Source organism: Octodon degus, unplaced genomic scaffold (assembly GCF_000260255.1).
Source record: "Octodon degus isolate 3935 unplaced genomic scaffold, OctDeg1.0 scaffold00042, whole genome shotgun sequence".
NCBI lineage: Eukaryota > Metazoa > Chordata > Mammalia > Rodentia > Octodontidae > Octodon > Octodon degus.
In genome coordinates this window covers 4908571-4928005 of record NW_004524618.1, presented here as the reverse complement: position 1 = coordinate 4928005, position 19435 = coordinate 4908571, and the positions used below count along the sequence as shown (strand labels likewise).

Genomic DNA, 19435 nt, shown 5'->3' with positions numbered 1-19435 from the left:
GAGGAGAGGAGAGGAGAGGAGAGGAGAGGAGAAGCGCAAAAGATAGTTTCCACACTACCAATACCAGAATAGAGCAAGGCGGCTATGGGAAGATGCATCTGTACCCCTAGCATAAATATCTATTTACTCCTCTTGTCTCACTTCAGGTAGCTAAGAATCCCCTTTTCTCCCAAACCTAAGTATCTGCCTGCTATGTATACGGGGGCCCTTGGTGAACAAAGGGTAAAAAAGACATTTTCAGTTTTCCATAATAATAGAAGTCATCAAAAATAAAATGTCAGAAAGGTGGCTGAGCGCGTGGTTGCGTGGCTGTGGGTGTTACACACTGGTACAGTTGGGGATCTCCTTTGTGCTTTCACTGTTGGCAATGGTCGCAATGCCTCCTGCAGGAGAGAAAAGACAGAGGACAGTGGTAAGTCCCAGGAGGGTAGCGATCCCTATTCCATGCCCTACTAAACACCAGCCTCGGCAAGTGCTCACAAAGGCTGCTGGGTGGCACTCCTGTGAGCTTGCCGGCTTGCCTCCCACATGCTGGACGCATGCCAGCCCACAGCACTGCACTATAGAATCAGTACAGTGGACTGTCACTGTCCTCTTTTTGAGAGGCAAAGTCTCACTACATAGTCCAGGCTGACCTTTAACTGTCTATGCAGTCCAGCCTGTCCTAGAACTCATGGCAACCCTCCTGCCTCAGCATCCTGAGTGTTGGCATTACAGGTGTGTACCACCATGCCTGCCCTGGACTGTCCTCTTTACTGGTAACAATGCCAAGGACTGTAATTGTGCTAATGACACAGCGACATTTAATTACCACAGCAGCCTTAGAATGAATTCTCAGGCCCCATAAGGCAACTGTGCAGACTCCTCAGTCTTATTCTTGTCATTTCACAGTATAGGAATAGGTAGTATGAAGAGGTCATACAGCAACCAGGGTGGCAAAGCAAGGGCTACTGCCAGATCCTGTGTTCATGGGACTATAAGCAAGGTCACACAGTCCTTTTGCTTTATAGAAACAAAGAGAGCAGTCACAAATACAGGACCCTAGGTTTCCTCCTCCCCCCACTATAACCCCAGTGCCTCCAATCATGATTGAATTCTAAAGGAGAGAAATCCTGCCAGTTCCCCAGCCTTCCAAGGCTGTGCTGTATGGGGGACAGTTGGTGTCAGATGCTGAGCAGCTACTGGAGGGACAGAGGATTGGGGATTTGGGGGGGGGGGCTTGGGGACACAGGCACACCCACCTATGACCCGGGGGTCCAACTCCTTGTCCATCAGTTCTTCAGGCTCGGTGAAGTCACTGAGTGTGATCTTGGGAGCGTTTTCACTTTGGCTCACAGACCCGATCATCTCCTGCTCCTTGTCGTGTTGAACTTGGGCATAGATGTTAATCCAGGGAATTTTCCTACGTGGGTAAGAACACAACCAGAGTAAGATTATGGGCCTGCTAACACAGAGCAAACAGAGACCGTGGAAATCAGAGTTATTAACAGGAAGAGACAATGTGAGGGAAGAGGACTGGTCACCCAGAGACACTGGCCATGAGGCCAAGACGCAAGCCTTGCCTGAGACTTAGATGCCCAGGGAAGGGCTGAACCACAGGACACACTGAGAGCACATCGTTTGTTGGGTAAAACACGTATGAGGAAAAGGGCTGAGGTGCTGATCAGCTACTCAGTAAAGTCCTGAATATGTCTACCTGTGAGGAAGCTTTCGAAGGAAGTGCACTTCAAAGCACAACACTATACATGGTGAAAAGACTGATTTCTCAAACATTGCATCAGCGCAATCAAGCTACACTGGGGCTGCTTTCATCCACACCCAAGGCCTAACGGGCTCAAAGCCATCGTTACAATCTTCAGCGTGAGGCATCGGGCCACATTCCCTGAACACATGGAACTGCTCAATGGGGACGAAAAACCTGCCTCTCAGGACTGCAGGGAATGTTAAGGGAAGGAGCTACGGATGCAGAATCTGTAGGCTGGAAGCAGAAGGCTGACGGGCCTGGGGCGGGCAGGGGGGCAGGTGTGGTGTGAGTCCTCCTCTACAGTCCTGTCTCCATTCACGTCTGCTGTCTCCAGAGCCACCGTGGGCGAGCAGCTCTCTCTCCCTACACTACAGGCAAGGCCTGTGTTTTCTGTCTTCAGTGCTATCCTACTTGAGTTGGCACAGTTCTTGGCATATGGCTTATACTTATCACATATTTGTAGCATAATTGATTCTAAGCCTGTTCTCTGCGCATTCTGTTAAACTATAATCTCCAATAAAATAATTCCGTTATTACCTTGGAATATCTCTAGAAGATACTTCTCTGACCTCATCGTGTGACGTGGAAACTGGACCAAAGTCCAAGAACGTGACAGAGCCAGTGACAGCGAGGCTGACATCAGCGTGCGGGGCACTCACCTGCAACCCCGACCCGCACCGCTCCATGGGCTGCTGCAGGAGAATCTCTCCGCTGTTCTTGTGCTAGACAATGGCATTTTCAAACTCCTGCCTTCACTGCCTCACTCAAAAACTCAATGAAGCCAAATGTGTGAGCACTGAATAAAGCTAACTCTGAAAGAACACTCTAAAAATACATTTGAAACATGAGTAGTTTCAACTTTTTCTTTAAGTTCATTTTTCATGCCTTTGGTATTTGTTTCCCATAATTAAGGAATGTACCCCTGTGACTCCTACTAGTATAAACCAGTTTAAAATGACTAAGTAGGCTTGAAATGAACAGGCTGTATGTGTGGCAGCCTTAACAAACGATCAGAATTACACACATTCATGCTGGCCCTTCCAATCTTCTTGTCTAAATAGAAATGCATTCAGCCCGGCGGCTGAGATTCTCTCCAACCCTAAAAGCAGACTCTCCTCGCTAATGCTGGGATCAGCTACAGCATCTATGAGGATGTCGGAGTCATCAGAATTTTCTTGATCACACAGGCTGTGTGCTTCCGAGTTGTAAGCGGCTCCCTGCTCTCCCTACCTGCTTAGCTAAGGACCTTAGCAAGGCATCACGGAATTCACCCTTATACTAGTTGCTCAGTCTGTTTCAAGCTCTTATAAAAACACATCTCAAAATAGGCACGTTTTCATCTTTCTTAAATAGGTGGTTGGAAGGGACTGAATTTTATATCACAATTTGCAACATTATAAAAACCTGCCCAGCTACTTTTCATGAACACACCTAAGTGCAGGACTTCTGAGGATCTAAGTCCGATCTAAACCTCACTTTTGCACAAGGAGATCAAAGGCTATGTCATGGGCCACAATTTTGCACAAGGAGATCAAAGGCTATGTCATGGGCCACAATTTATGCAGGCTTAAACAGAGGAGAAGTGTGAGTAAACCCACTTCTTCCCAAGAAAGCTAACAGACAAACAACAAAAAGCTTCAGTTTATGTTCATTTGCTCCAGCTATGAAGCGTGTGAGAAGACCGGAAATAAAGGAGACTGAGAACTATGATGAAGTCCCTCCTGTAAAAACGATCAGAAGCAACGGACAAACTCAAATGTTTTCTTAGTTACCCAGAAAAAGGGGGTCTATGGTTATGGAAAGGAAGCCTTTCTAGGCAGTTTTCAGCACGTAAAAGCCAGCTCACAGTGATTTGTAATTAAAGTGCCAGATGGTGGGACAGCAGCCACTACTGAAGCGCAAGAAGTAGATGAGCGATATTTACTTAAATATCGCCATAACTCCCCTCCTAAGAGAGCTCTTGGGGCAGGTGGGCGGGATCCAGTGCCTGGCACCGAGCTGGCACTCAATGAACGTTCACTGAATGAATGCTTATGTCTGTTAATGCCAGTGAGTACAGAGAGGAACGTTCGATCCTGGAAACTCAGCAGAGCCAATGATGTGAAATGGAAACAGCTGCCCTTCCCCTAGGCCGGTAGTGGCGAACCTATGCCTGAGTGTGCTTTGCTCTTCAGACAAAAGATATGCATAGATTTTCTGAATTAAAAGCTCCACATGCAGTATTATGCTAGCACCTTGTAATAAGTAAGTTGGTTTGGGCTATAGTCTCTAAAATGTTCACCATCACTGCCCTGGACTGTGCTTGCTAGCCGGACAAACCTGCTTACATTTGAAATAATAAAACTCAAACTTAAAAATCCAGTCTCTTGATCCTACCAGCGGCTACGTATTATAATGGCTTGTAGAGCGTATTCATTCCCGCAGAAAGTGCTATGGGACAACAGCGAAAGGCGCAAACACTGCTCAGTAACAAGTGTCTTCCTTTTTCTTTCTTTTTTTGGTATTTTAGGGAAGGGTCTACAGGGTGTTCAGGGGCTCACTACTAGGTTGGACTTGTAGTGATTCTCCTGTTTACAGCCTCCCAAGAGCTGGGATTACAGGTGTGCACGACCATGCCCCACCTGTGAGCTCCTTCCTTGTAGGAAGCTAGACATGCTAGAGATGACCCATTGGGGTTCTACAGGATGGAGCAGGAAGAAGACCAAAGAATGAAAAGAAAATGCAACAGAATCTCAACCAAATGTCTTCAGCGCTGAGAAGGCAACTTTCTAAAACAAGGGGTTATAAAGTAAAGTTTGGTGGATAACCCGTCACTTGCAGCTGACTCTGCTATTTATCTGTCTTGACTGACATTTGTTTCCTGTACCTGTAGCTCTGGGCTCTGATCTTGGAGGAGAGAAAGGACCGGCTGATAACTGAGTACAACAGTTCAGAGACAGCATTACCTGGCATGAAATCATGTACTAAACTGAACATATTTAGAGGTGCCTGGAGTAATGAACTGACTGTCCTGGGAGCTTGGCAGCAATTACAAAGAGAAGCAACTTTGTGAGTCCCAGGATAAGTTGTGCTTTCATTGGGGGGTGCACAGCGAGTGTAAATGCTGCTTTGCAGGAATTCTGTTGGCCTCTGTCCCCACCGCCCAGGCAGTGCTCTGTGCTAGAGGCAATCAATGGCTTGAGCTGATTTTCAAACCCTGGCAATCGCCAGGCTTCTTCACAATCAAGCCCTGGGACAAGTGAAAGTCTTCTCGGCATGAAATTATACCGCATCCATAGCTGGGGTTTTTGTCGCAGTCGTTCATATAATGAACCTTTTGTGACTGTGACATACAGCTTTTGCCTCTCTTCAAAAGCCACAGGGGCAGGTTGATCCTTCTCAGGCGCAAAGGACAGGAACTCACTCATATATATGCCTACAATTTGACCAACAAGGCAAATCTCATTCTCTCCTCCTAGTGCGCATGGAGAAATGCTGAAAATTTCCTGCCCTTGAAGCTGACCCTGAGAGGTAGCTAGACCAGAACTGGCATTTCCAAGGGACTAAGATAACCTGGAGGAGAGCTGCAGAGGAGTGCAGGAACCCCGCGGCCTCCTCCAGGAATCTCTTCCCAACCCTGAAGGGCTTAACCTCAAGGCCCAGGAAGATTCCTGGGAGCAAGCTGTGTTTTTAAAACTCATCTGAGGATAATTATCTGTATTTTGTACTCCACCCAGGCTTCCTCCGAGCACTTTGTTATGCCACTGGCATCATTTTTGAGTCAACTATGTGCCAGTTTGGGACATAGAAGGCACCTTTGGAAGGCATGCTCTTCGAGATTTAGGAAGTCTACAATTTCTCAGTTATTTGGCCTATACCAGTTGTGGCTATTATTATATCGAAATTATAAAAAAAAAACCCTATATAATATTGTTTTACTCATTTTGCAAATGAGGAAATTAGATGAGGCACATAAAGGTGCCCAAATAAATTGCCAAATCTAAAAAACTAAAATTGAGTCTGTCTGATTTCTGAGTTCATACTTTCAGCTTGTTCATTGGCTGGGAGAAACAGGACATAGTTTCAACACTAGTACAGACTTATTGATTAAATTCCGTGGTGTTTTCTGTATTGAAGACTAACCCCAGAGCCTCCATACTAAGCTATACCTCCAGTCTTTATTAAATTTTATTCTTGGAGACAGGAGCTCACTAAGCGCCCAGCGTGGGTTACAACTTGACATTGTCCTGCCTCGGCCTCCTAGAGTACGGGTGTGCAGGGACACGTCAGTATGCACTGGCATGTTTTTAGTAGGTACATCATTGTGTCATCCCTGCTTAGTCTTCAATAATCTCTTAAATCCAGTGGTGCTTGATTTTCCTTATCGGTTTTCATCAGAAACAGGAAAAAGAGGGAGAAACACAAAAGCCAAACACTTAGCTCGTGAATGTGAACAGGCTGCCCGGCCGCCACAGGAGAAGCCCCACACACAACAGTAGCAGCTTCATAAGCTTTTTCTTCTACTTTTAATAGAACCACCAAGATGTTTTGAAATCTCTCCCAACTACCAGAGACTGTCCTTTAGACATCTGGGTGATGACTGAAGCCCCCTTGTGCTTCTCTTGAGGACCATAAACGGGCCTCCCAGGGTGGTTCTCAGGGTCTTACTGCATCACACCTACACACTGTAGAGATCTCACAGTCCAAACCTGCTGCTTCCTGCCTTTCCATGCTGCCAAACAGAGCTGTCAGGTAAGAAAGACCGCATTCTCAAGATGAGTTTAAGGCTGTTGGCTGTAGGAAGGACCACGTGCAATGATCCTCACCTGCTGGGAGCTGCTGCAGCCGAAAATCGGTCACCCGTGAGGGCAGGGCAGGGCCCCAGTGTCCAAGACGGCCGAGCTACCTCGGTCTTGAGCAAAGCATTCGGCCTGGACACTAGCTGCTGGCAACCTGGTGTCTCATGGTGCTCACTTCGCAAAGGTACACGTAAACACCCTCCTGTCGTGTTGGGGCCTTTGCCCAGCAGGTCTCTTGTCTTTATTTTCTAAATCACCCCACCATTTTCTTCTGGGGACCACAGAGAGGCCACCAAGTCTGCACAACCGCCCCAGATAAGAACTGAATAAGGCAGCACGTACCTCTTAAACTTGTAGATCAGAAAGACAGCCAGGCCAACAAACACCACCGACAGGAGCATCAGCACAGCTGAGCTGCTGTGGCCAGCACTCGTGTCCACCAGCGGGGCTGCAACGAGGGAGAAACGGTCTCACTCTGGAGTCTTGCGGCTGGGCACCCGCGCAGCAGCACACGCTGTTCCTCGCAGGTCTTGGCAGCCCTGCGTGTGCCTGGGACACAGCCACCTCAGCTTCTCTGGGAGGAGAGTGTGTTGGAGGAAGCTACATCCTCCAGGTATCCAGGGAGACGTGCACGCTCGCCATGAGCCGAGAAGGTGCGTTCAGCTTGGGGAAGTGGAAGGGCTTGCATGCGCTTTTATTTTCTTAGATGGTTTATGTGGCAGGGTGACACTGCACTGGGAGCCGTGAGACAAATGCTAGCACAGTGCTTCTCTCTCCTCTTCTACACTGTTCTGGAAAGATACCCTGGACGGGCACATTTGGAGCCTCCATGTCTGAGAAGCGGGTTGCTACCAAGAACCGCTTAAGAAGCGGGCTGTTCCTGACAGCCGGAAGCAAATGCACGAAGGGATTTGCCCTTTTCTTCCTTTCCTAATGGAACCAGCTAGAGCCAGTTTCTCTCTGTGCCTAGAGTCACATTTTCTGATCTGACCTCCCAGCTGACATTCACGGAATTGGAGAATCAGGCAAAGCCTGAAGACTTCCCAGCATAACCCAGACTGTTGCAAATAAAGCAAACACGTACATACAGAAAGTCAAGGCTGAAGAAGTGGTAGGTTTTGTCCCCTGTGCCCTAGGATCTCACAGCAGAGCTACGCCCAAGAAGCTCATCCGGCTCCTCTCCAGGTGGCTCCAGAGAGCCAGGATCCACCTCCCTGAACCTTCACCGTACCTGCGTTCTCCTTACAGCACCACTCCTGGGCACTGGGGGAAGTGTCTTCCATGATTTCTCTTCCCTTTTCTCTCGGGACAGAGCATCATCCCCATTGTAATGGTTGACACTTTGTGTCACCTTGAGAAGTTTAGGAGTTTAACAAAGTGACCCAGCAGGGGACCAGGGTCCTCACTTTGTAGACATGCTGAGCTTGTGGAAAAGGCAGGGCGCAGAGATGGTGTGAATGTTACACCCACCTTGGGGGCTAGGGGGTAGCCTGTTTACAATTCAGGGAGCAAAACAGGCTTGTTCTCCCCCGCCCGACTTGCTGCTTGTTCTGACTTCTGCCACCTTGAACTATTGCCCTGCAGCAGCCACCCTGGAGCCAGCTGAAGCCTCCACAAACTGAACTAAAGAAACCATTCCTTCCTTAACTTTAAGTATGGGGTATTTTGTCCCAGCTATGAGACAAAAGTAACTCAGACACCCAGGTCCCCCGACTCCCACCAAGTACTCACCTAATGTCAGCTGGGTGACATACACGATGACCTGGACCCCAGGCTTCAGCTCGAACTGGACCAAGTTTTGGTTCAGAGCATTAAACAAGGTCTCCACGATCTAGAAAAGAAGAAAGAGGCTGCAGGAGAGGACACAGGGAGTGATGATTCTCCCATACGCGTTTGCTACCAAAAGATAAAAATAACAATAAATAACCAGAGTCAACCAAGGATGGAACACTGGGACAGACCCAGGATGCCACCTTGGTTCTCACAGTCCCTGGACCCAGGGCAGCCAAGGAAGGGTTATGGAGAGAAGAGACAGAGGCGTGTCCACCCCGAGGCCAAGCCGGAGCTCTGGCAGCTGAGACCCTTTCCTTCAGCTCCTCGCTTGGCCAACCTCCCTGTATGTCCTTCCATAATCCGAGACCTGTTGTGGGCTCCAGTGAAAGAAACCGAACTCATCAGCAGCTCTTTAATCTGATCAAGCAAGGCCCACAGGGCGAGGAACGTCCCGCTGGGATTAGAGCAGCCGCGTCCAGACTCAGTCCGTGGCTCTGTGTTTTTTCATCTAAGACGCAACGGGAGGCAAACATCAAAGCAGAAGCCGCCTCCCTTTTAGAGGATAATTTTCCCTCTTTCCTTTCCCCAGCAAGGCTCAGAACACATGGCATCGATTTAATCACTCTCTAATTCCCACAAGAAAGCGGAGGCCGACTCGGGCTGTTGTCCCCAACTCTTATCTCGCTCTGTGCGCCTTAATATCACAGCTGCCATTCATCACCGTAATTACCTATTTATCTAAATGGATGGATAGTGTCGCTTCCAAATATAGTTCACACATGGCCGCTTGCTATTTCCAAATAAAGCGGTCTCATAAAATGACGCATGCGTTGGGAAGCTGACTTTATTTCTGGCCAGCTTCACAGGCGATCCTGAAACCTGACAAAGAAACTTCCTTGTTCCAGAGAAATGACTGTAGCAGCAGCTGCTTGCGTGAGGACCGTGGGTGGGTGTAGAGGTGCTGGGACATGCGAGGGACTCGGGAGTGTGAGATGACCACTGCACACAGCAGCAAAGCTTTGATTTATGCTGGTTTTTTAATGTATTTAGTACAGAGTCTACAGGGTCTCAGCACACAGATAGGACTCATAGTGATTCTCCTGTTTTTCAGCCTCCCAAGTGCTGGGATTACAGGTGCATGCCACCACACCCAGTCTCAATCACCATCTCAGCATGTTCCGGGGACAGAGCCAGCACGGCAGGCCGGGGATCTAACCCTAGCAGGCGCTTTACTCCACTGAGCTATCTGGCCAGCCCGTTTTATGCTAACTTCGAACAGCCTGAGCCACACCTAGTTTCTCCTCTTGTGACTGAGCATCCTGGGAAGGGAGGGGAAAAGTGGCACAGGACACAGCCAACAGGACCTGGCAGAGGAGGAGAGGGAGGTGAGTCCACGGGCTGCTCCTGTGCTTGTAGGATCGTGGGCAGATCACAGGGACTGTGCGCCCAGTTTGTAAGGCCAGTGAGTCACAATCACTTTGGGAAACACTTTTAAGATGAGGCAATCCATCTCTCCAAAGCAACTTATTTAAAAACTGTTCATTTTCTCTCCATTAGCGAACTTAAATTGGCCAGGATCTCTACGGTCAGTTCTACGGTCAGTTCAAGTAAAGACAAGAAGTGCACATTCCCAAGAAGAGCAACACTCAGGTTTCTATTTTTCCTTTCCTCTCCGAGAGTCTGTCTGTCTGTCTGCCTCTCTCTCTCTCTCTCTCTCTCTCTCTCTCTCTCTCTCTGTCTCTCTGTCTCTGTCGCTCTCTACCACCCCACCCCAGTAGCACTCACTAGGAGGTAGGCCAGAGGACCAAGGGTCAGGGATGCCAGCCATTAGAATGAACGATGCCAGGTGCTGCTCCTGTGTGGACAGCTGAGTGCTTCAGCTCTTTTAGGTGAGCTTTTTGCTCCTCAAAAGCCCAGGTGTTGAGCACAGAGCACAGGGCTGGAAACAACCCGAAGGGGGGACGCAGGCAGATCCCGCCCCGCCTTCTTCACTCACCTGCTCCAGATCCCCCTCGTGGCCTTTCCTCCTCTCCGTCACATTCTTGGGGGGAAGGATGAATAGCTCCGCGGAGGTGGGGAGGCCGGGGAAGACGGCGACGAGGATCTGATCTTCTGGGACGCTGGTGACCTGCGCGGTGTCCGCAGGGGAGCGTAAGGTCGGGCAGGACTGCAGGCTCTGCTCACGCCCGCGTCAGAGCGCAAGGCAGAGGACGCAGCCCCGAGGGCCCTCGAGGCCTCCCGCTCCGCACTTAGGAACACCCAGGTTCCCTTCTGTCTTCTCTAGGACCTCTGGGTGAGGAATCACTGTTCCCACCCCTTCCTGTACCCCTGGATGTATTTTTCCTAAAATTCCATGACAGTATAAATGATTTGCTAAACATTATTTCTGGGGGAATTTGCAAACATTTCTCCCACATTTTCCATTTTTCCATACTAAGAGGATGGAAATTCCTGGGTAAAACAGGAACAGACTGGCTGCAAGTGAGGAATAAGCAGTTATAAACAAACACGGGAAAATGCAAATTAAAAAATAGGGGAGCACTTGTTTTCTCTTATTAAACCTTTTTTTTTTTTTTTTTTAGGTTTAGTGGTTGACGCTAGTACAGCTGCAGTAAAGAGGTTCCCTGGTTTATTGCTGGCAGCACTAAAAATTGATACATTTTGCCAATTTGTTTTCTACATGACTTACTTTAAGGCCATAAAAATAGTCACATCTTTCATTCCATCACTGTAACTTGGTGAGATAGCCCTAAAGACATGATGTAAAATATAGGAAAAGCCGCATGGAGGGAAAATGCCCCATTATTTAGAATAGTGAGTAAATAAGCAAAATTCAGATATTTGCAAATATATTGAGATAAGCAGAATCACCTGCCAGAACATTCCTCCAGCTGCGGCGTGCCAAGGAGTGCTGGGAGGCGGGCAGGAAAGCCCTGCGGGGGCTCTGCAGCCCGGCTGCATCCCGAAGTCCTTTGGCTACAACCCATTAAAAATACAAGGAAAAAGCAACAGACAAAAGTCTTTTAAGGCAACAGGGATTGCATTTATTTATTTATTTAATAATTTTTGTATTTTAGGGAAGGGTCTACAGGGTGTTCAGGCACTCACTACTAGATCGGACCTGTAGTGATCGATCTGTTTACAGCCTCCCTAGAGCTGGGATTACAGGTGGGCACCACCACGCCCAGTCATCTCAGCACACCCCGGGGGCAGGGCCAGCATGGCAGGCCTGGGGGAAGGATTACTTTTTTTTTTTTTTTTTTTTGGTGAAACCAGAAATTGAACTCAGGCCTTTGTGCTTGCCAAGGAAGCGCTTACTCTACTGAGCCATCTCCCCGGCCCCAAGAATTGTATTTTTAAAAGTTAAAAATTAATATATAGGAAAAGTCCCAAAATACTAAGAACCTGTTAAGAGCTGAGATTACGAGTGACTATTTCCCTTCCTGGGTGTTTAGTAAAAAGCTCACATTGCTCCTATGATAAAAACTTAACTGTTAGCTTCTCTCTGCAGACAAATTCTTGATTAAAAGATGACTAAGAATGAAGTGAGTCTTCCCTGCACTTCTTTTTCCCACCTGTTGCTGAGCAGAGTGGAGGGGGATGAGCTCCCAGTGCCTTTGGCCAGTGTGCCCCGTGCCTCACCAGGGACTCGGGGACAGTCACTGAGTGACTGGTGCGGGGCCTTCTAGCTGTGCACCTGCAGGCTGTCAAGCCTGTGCTGAGCCATGTGCCACTATCTGTACTACTGAGATCTAAGGCTTAAGCTCAACTGACATGCCTATATTGATTTAGTAGTAGTAGTGTTATAATCACCCAATTACTTCTCACCCCCCAAAAGGTAGTCAGTTTTAATGAATGCAATCATACAAAACACAGCACAACTCTGCATGCTACAGGCCAGACCACATACGCTGTGGTCTGAATGTCTGTGTCCCTCCTACAATGTGGATGTTTAACACCTATGCGATAACGTGGTGGTGATAGGAGGTGGGGTTTCTGGCAAGTGATCAATTCATGATGGGGGAGCCCTTGGGGATGGGATTACTGCCTTTAAAAAAGGTCCCAAAGAACTGCATCATCCTCTTCCCTCCACGTGGGGAGACGGCAAGCAGGTGTCACCTGGGAGTCATGACGCTCACTCTACCAGTGCCTCCGTTTCTGCTGTGTGCCTTGCAGCTATGAAACACAAATTTCCTCTTTGGTTGGTGCTGAGGACCCCAGGCATGTGAGGCCCTCATTCTCCTGTGAGTCCATGTGCTCGGCCCCCACGACACATCCGTTTCTGTCATGCATATGACTCCAGCCTCCTGAGTAGACTGAGGCAGCACACGTCGCCGTCTCAACTGCACCTCCTTCCCATGCAATGATTTGCGGCTGCCTTTGCAGGCGATACTCGGTCAGCGCCTCCTGCAGAGCTTTCCCTGGGCCTTTGACCTCCACCTTGGGGAGCACTGCCTCTCGTGACTCTCCTGATCGTAAGTCTCCTCGAGGAGCCCCAGTCGCTCGGCTCTCAAGCGCGTGCCCCCAGCGTGCCCCTTTGCGTGGCCTGAGCCCCATTTCCACCCTCCTGGCCACCTTCACCCTATTGCCACCTCTCCTGGCCACCTTCACCCAATCATTTCTCATCTTCTTCAAATACCAAACCGTTACTGTCCCTCAGCAGGATGTCGGCTACCCCGAACTGCCTTGGCTAACGGCAAGGCCACATCCCGCCTCTGCGGCCCACTCCAGCACACAGAAGCCTCCTTCCTCGCACACATGCGGACTCTCAGTCACCGCCTGACTGCGCGGCTTCCCAAGGTCCTTTCCTCCTTCCTCCTCGGCATCTCGTCGTGCCTGCCCAAGATAACTGCCATCTCCTGTGAGATGTCTCGCCCGTCCTTGCAGGAGTGTTTCCTCTCTGTTGCCACCACAATGGGCGTCCACAGCATCCCCTTTCTTACATAAAGTGTCACCACCTGCAGGACCCAGAGCGGCACTCTTCAGAGAAACAAGTCCTTCACAATCTGGCCCAAACCTCTAGCAAAACTGTAGCTGGGCTTACTCTGGCAAGTGGCAAATGAGTGACACCAGGCTCTAGGCCACTTCCCAAGTGTGCACCCTTTCAGCTCTGCCTTGAAGACACTGTCCCCTCGTGGTAAGGGACACATAACCTCTAGAACACAGTGCAGATAGGCCCTCCAACATTTCAATGGCTTGATAAATATTTATGAGTTGCAAATTGGTCCCAAGCTTGCCCTTCCCACAGCAGGAGAATCACACTTCTTCCCTGTCCCTTGGAGACCTTGCCCATGTCTCTGACACAGAACTAACTGCACACTAGACTCGTGTTTACAGTTGAATTGAATGCATTTCATTAATCATTACATTTTATTGTGTCTCTCTGAGAGGCTTAACAAGCAAGATTCCTTTCCTTTCTCTTAGGCAGACACTACTTCTGAGTAATTCTAACCTCTGTTTGTTGGCCTGAAGCCCTCTGTATGTGTGCCCAATGGGGGCTGGCAAGCCTGCCTACCTGGCTACTCACAGGTGACCTAGAAGCCAAGTGCACATGAGCCCACCCTCTGTGCGTTAGCGCCATGATACTCCGGCCTCAGACATACACAGAGTAAGTTGTGCGCCAACTTCCGTCCTTCCTGGCCTTAGTCCTTCCCTCCCTCACTCCCTCCCCTCTTCCCTCACTCCCTCTTTTCTTTTCTTCTTCTTTTCAGAAATAATTTTTATCTGTAAAAGTGTTTAATTTGCTTAAAAAGCGATGCCGCTCACACCGTCCCGTCCATTTCTCGAAGGCCACTTACTTTAACCAGAGCTCTCCTGATGACATTTCCGATGTCCTGCCGCCACTCGGGAATGTCAGGGTTGTGGTAATCCAGGTTGGGGGAGAAGGACAAGAGCTGGGACTGAAAGTACTCTGCAGAGAGAGGGGGAGAGAATGTGCTGGCGGTGGGTGAGCGCACCGGGCGACAGCTCTGCCACCGCAGGCCGAGGGGAGGGCTCCCACCCCTTGTGCTCAGCCTAGCTGGTGCTTCTCAGAGAAAGGCAAGCTATTTGAGCCTCCCCTAGCGCTGCCTGCTCCAGGCCCTGTGCTCTCTTAGAGGCGGCTTCAGAGGAAGCGGAAGCAGGCTGTAACCTTGTCTCTGCTGTATGGGAAGCATTCGGATTCTTCACCGAGCTTAGGAGTGCGCAGGTTTGCTCACTTGGTGATCGTCCATCAAGCTAGACCCTTGTGATCCGCCTGGGCCTTTCTTTTTTTTTTGTTTTTTGGTATTTTATGGAAAGGTCTACAGGGAGTTCAGGGTCTCACTACTAGATCAGACTCGTAGTGGTTCTCCTGTTTACAGCCTCCCAAGTGCTGGGATTACAGGCACATGTCACCACGCCCAGTCTCATCTCCCCACGTCCCGGAGGCGGGGCCGGCATGGCTGCATCGTCTTTCGGTAGGTCTGTGACTTCAATGAAAGGATTTGTACTAATAGTGTTTGTGGACAGGATATCATGTCTGCATCTTGTACTATGAACAACCACTAAGAAGACAGCCATATGCAATGCATTAATCCTTGAAACCATCCTACTGATTGGTTTTGAAACTGTCTCATTGCTATTTGTTTCTCAATAAAATTATTAATTTTTTTTAAACTTGAAAGAAAACTTCCCTGTACCCCACAAAGAATCCTACTAGCAAGTTTCCAGAAAGGTGGAATAAAAGGAATCATCGGGGTAAAGCTGAAGAAATACGAGCAGGTCTAGCTTCTTCCCAGCATGGCACTGCTTCGACTCCCAATACCTGCCTGCTAGGAACCCCAGGCAGGCTGTGGTGCAGACACCATGGGACACGGAGCAGCCACCACAGGACACGGAGTGGCCAGAGCGCTCAGGAAAAATGGCTGTTATCGGGCAAACAGCCAAGTACAACTGCTGGTGGGGCTGCGGGGAAAAGGAGCCCCCCTCCTCTGCTGGTGGGCATGCAGCCTGGTGCAGCCACTGTGGAAGTCAGTGTGGCAATTTCTCAAAAAACTAAATCTAGAGGTCCATCCGACCCAGTTATTGTCCTTGTTGGTATCTTCCCAAAAGAATTAAACACATCACACCACAGCAATATAGGGACAACCGTTTATAACAGCAACATTTAGGGTAACTAAATCTTAACTAGCCCAAATGTTCACCCTCAGCAGATGAACAGATAAGAAAGACATGAGTCCCTTTATACAGTGGCGGACTACTCTGCCATAAAGGACAAAATGAGACATTTGTAGCTAACTGGAGATCCTACTTTTAAGTGAAATAAATCGGACACACAGGTTTAAATACTGTGTTGTTTCTCTCCGTGTGAGAAACTGCAAGTGTAAATAAAGACCAAAGTGCATAATAGGTATTAGCAAAGGGGAACAAAATATTCAGATAAGAAGGGGAACAAGGGAGAGGGTTGGGGGAAAGGAAAGGAGGGACAATAAGAGAATAAAAGGAAAAATGGAAGCAAAGCTTTTGTAAATAAACAGGGAAGGGGGGCTGAAGGGAGTGGAAGGCAATAGGAAAAAGAGAAGCAAGACGTATCAGGTTGATGGACAAGTTCCTGGTGATGACAAGTGCTATCAGCGTGTATATCTAAAATACATCAATAAAAAAATTATAAAGGAAACTGGTGGGCAAGAGGCCCCTCAAAGGCCATTCTGCCGCTTACCGTGGACGGCGATGTCTTTCGTGTCCTGGATCAGGGCGTTCCCAGCAGCCACCTGGACCGTGATGGAGCTGGTTCCCTCTGCCAGGAAAGTGAAGGAAATGCTGCTGTCCAGGGTGATGAGGGGCTGTGGGAAGAAGGGACAGGGCCACTCAGTCCTGGCAGGATCAGAGTCCCTTCCTTGCCTGCAAATCTCAGGACAAGGCAGACCCGCTAGCACACTCTTCCCAAGGGATCCAGAAGTGCTGGGGCGGGGTGGGGGGTGACTCTTCATTCAGCTTCCTGACGCTAATCATTCTTGCAGGGCCCAGGAGGATATTAATACACTTAATCAACACTCCAAATTGCAAGTCCTGGGGAATAGGCATGAGCCCTAACACTTCCGATGTTTCATGTTGCTCTGTTCTTTCTCCCAGGGCAAAGTAGAAGCATCTTTTGAAATCTGGTCCTGTAGGCTCTGGGACTAGAAGATCATTTCTTTTCTTCTTCCATATCTAATGTCACTTGCAGCTTCATCCTTATTCCACTAGCTTGTAGGCCCTTTCAGAGAAGTGATACAGTCTTCTTACTCCTCTATCCCTTACCCTAGGCGCACTATCATTCCAATATACTAGATGTCCTTATATCTACATTTATACATGAATTGGACGTGTGGTTCTACGATGGACTTTAGTTTTCCATAAACAGATGAAGAAGGGTTGAACGAAAGGGAAGGGAATGGGGGAAAAGGAAGAAGCAAGATTTATCACGTTCAGGTACAAACCCCCAAAGATGAGTGTTATCGTTACATATATCTAAAATGCATCAATAATTAAAAAAAAAATCAATGCACTTTATCACTTTTATTAAGTCTAGATAATACAGTACTTAACTGTTATAATATAGTTAATTTTTGTCCTCTTCTGTTTCCTATCATAGCTACTTTTCAAGGTTAAAGGGAGAAATCAAATAACTGTATTTCCCCCAGGAAATTAGGATCTTGGTAGAAGCTGATGCGGCTCAGAGGAGGGGCAGGCCCTGAGAGGAGCTACTCTTCAGCGGGGCCTTGGGGCTCAGGCTCTAGCAAGGCCTCTATTGTTAGGAAGACAAAGACGTAACAGCAGGAGCCTGATCCGAAGGGGAAGGGGAAGAGAAGCCACAGCTTCTGGGCTGACTCAGGACGACCTGGGGAGGGTGAAGCGCAGCGCAGCCAGCTGCCCCAGAAGGGAGCGTGTGGGCCGCGCGCAGCAGCCCGTGGGGGTGATGCACACACAGCACCTGCAGCATGCCCAGAGCCAGCAGTCACTGCTCCCTCAGCAGCACGCAAGTGGCGTTCCAGCTCACATGTCTGATGTGGCCTCTGAGCCAATATTCATCTTTATCCTGCTTTCACATCCTTTAGCTGTATCTTATAGAGCTAAGGGTTGATGCTTAGTGTTGGGCAAGATGCGAGATACTGCCTTTAGCATCAGACACCTTTTATCTGTTTGCTGAATTACACAGAAGGAAAGGAGTCTAAAAAGATGCACACTCCCCCTGGCTGGGGCATCCTTCTCTGTATGCACGGCTCAGGGCCAGTGCAGAGCAGGCGGCTCCTCTGAGTCACACAGGACGCGGTGTGGTGGGTCTCGCATGCACGCCCTGACACCAGCTTAGGGTGCTGCTGTGAGGAGTTGAGGCCAGGGCGGGTCCCTGCAGCGGCTTGGCCTCAGGGGACGCCAACGCTTACCTACCGCTGCTGCCAACTCTAAGACTGCCAGGGACAGTGACTTCCAACTCTAGCTCTGTTGCTGTGTTAATATCTGTCACCATTTGGAGTCTTTATCTGTTAAAGGCAAAGTTTGGTATAGAAGACCTGCAAACACGCTCTCAGCAACAGCAGCCGAGTGACTGACAAAGAGCAGTCGGAACCATTTCTTGCTCCTATTGGCCAGCCAGGAGGACCGTCTCTGCATCGAAGGTCATCGCTTTGTTTACATCCTTGGGAAACAAAATGAGCTACATCTCCACGTCCAGCACAATGGCTAATTTTTTTTCAATAACAATACCAAATAATCTTGCACATGGAGAGAAAATTAGAACTCTCACACAATTCTGATGAGTATATCAGATATCACAACCATGTAGGAAAAGGTCTAGTTTTGTAAAAGTTGCAAGAATGTTTTTTTTTTCTGAAGCAGATGTAGAATTTTGTATTTTATGACTTGGGAATTGCAATTCTAGGAGTTTAGCTGATGACAAAAATGTCAGCAACTGCAAAAGCTGACAGCAGCTCACTGGTAACATTGTAGGAATTCTTCAACAGAAAGAATAAATGAAGGAATTATAGTATATTCATATAATAGGAAAAACAAACAAAAATATATGTTACATGAATCCACAAACCATAAGGGGTGAAAGAAGCCAACTAATATTGCATGATTACGGTTTTATGAAGTTTTAGAACAGGCAAGTACAATCAGGAAAAAATCCGGTAGGGCTGTTTCTGGGATGGGGGTGGAGACAGGCTGGCAGGAGCACAATAGGGTCCCCTGGGACGAGGGCAGCATAACACACCTTGGCAAGCGTGGGGCACAGAAGCAAATGCCCCGTCACACTCAGTAAGGGCCACAGCACATGCCTAAGCTCCACTGTTGATGTATTTTATAAACTGCCAAGTAATTTTGAGCTGCAGTTAATGAATTATAAGATGAGTGATTTAAGATAAAGCCTATAGGTTTCTTAAATTTATTTTGAAACCAGAAGAATATGGATGGAAGGCTAGAAGATTGGATGGGTCAGAACGTGAAAGGACAAGCCGAGTAACTGTTAAGGATGGATGATGAAAGGTGGCCATGTGGGTGTTCAGGGTCCAATTCAACATTAGTATGTGCTTGAAAAATGCAAAATAAAATAGTGGGAAAAATTATAAAAGAAATAATCAACATGCTTTCCTTTTCCTGCCTCCCTGAACATCTCAGAGAGGACTACACCACACTGTCCCTTCCTTTTGGTGTACTGCCCTCAAGTGTCTCTTACCCCAGCCCGACCTTCACGCCCTGGTGTGTTTCTAAGGAAAAGCTTCACCCCTGGTGTGCATGGTGCCCTCCTTTGTGTTGTCTTTTTATTTTGAGACGTGGGTGATTGTGCCGTCCTGGACCATGGAATGCCTTCGGAAAGAGGGAAGCTCCTTCAGTACAGGCGCATTCGATCTCATCTCTGTCTGGCTGCATCCTGGGAGCTCTAGAGCAAGTGAAGGTGAAGGACTACAGGCCAGGGGAAACCCCATGTGACATGGGCAGGCACAGCCCATCCTGCCAGCCTGTTGGGCAAGAGCCATGGCTAATACTCGGCACCGAGTGGAGCTGCTTGTGGGTGGCAGGCCGCGGGCATCCTTGCTAAGGGAATGGTAGAGGCTAATTCTCTTTTCCATATTGCTTTCGGTTGTCACAGCAGTTGCGGCATCACGGCCGATTTCTCCTTCCCCGCTAAGCTGCACCACTCAAC

The 19435-nt window shown here is 48.5% G+C and overlaps 1 protein-coding gene across 1 annotated transcript in view; it reads right to left on the bottom strand.

Annotated features, from left to right (window-relative positions):
• Positions 1-318: 318 nt before the first annotated feature.
• Sorcs3 (sortilin related VPS10 domain containing receptor 3) overlaps positions 319-19435 on the bottom strand; it is a 621809-nt gene continuing 602692 nt past the window's right edge. Inside the window, exons 21-27 of the mRNA XM_004631515.1 lie at positions 15974-16097; positions 14094-14206; positions 10292-10423; positions 8254-8353; positions 6865-6970; positions 1242-1402; positions 319-383 (exon numbers count right to left, since the gene is read on the bottom strand). Of these exons, the coding sequence (XP_004631572.1) occupies positions 319-383; positions 1242-1402; positions 6865-6970; positions 8254-8353; positions 10292-10423; positions 14094-14206; positions 15974-16097 (801 nt within the window). The remainder of the gene's footprint in view (positions 384-1241; positions 1403-6864; positions 6971-8253; positions 8354-10291; positions 10424-14093; positions 14207-15973; positions 16098-19435) is intronic.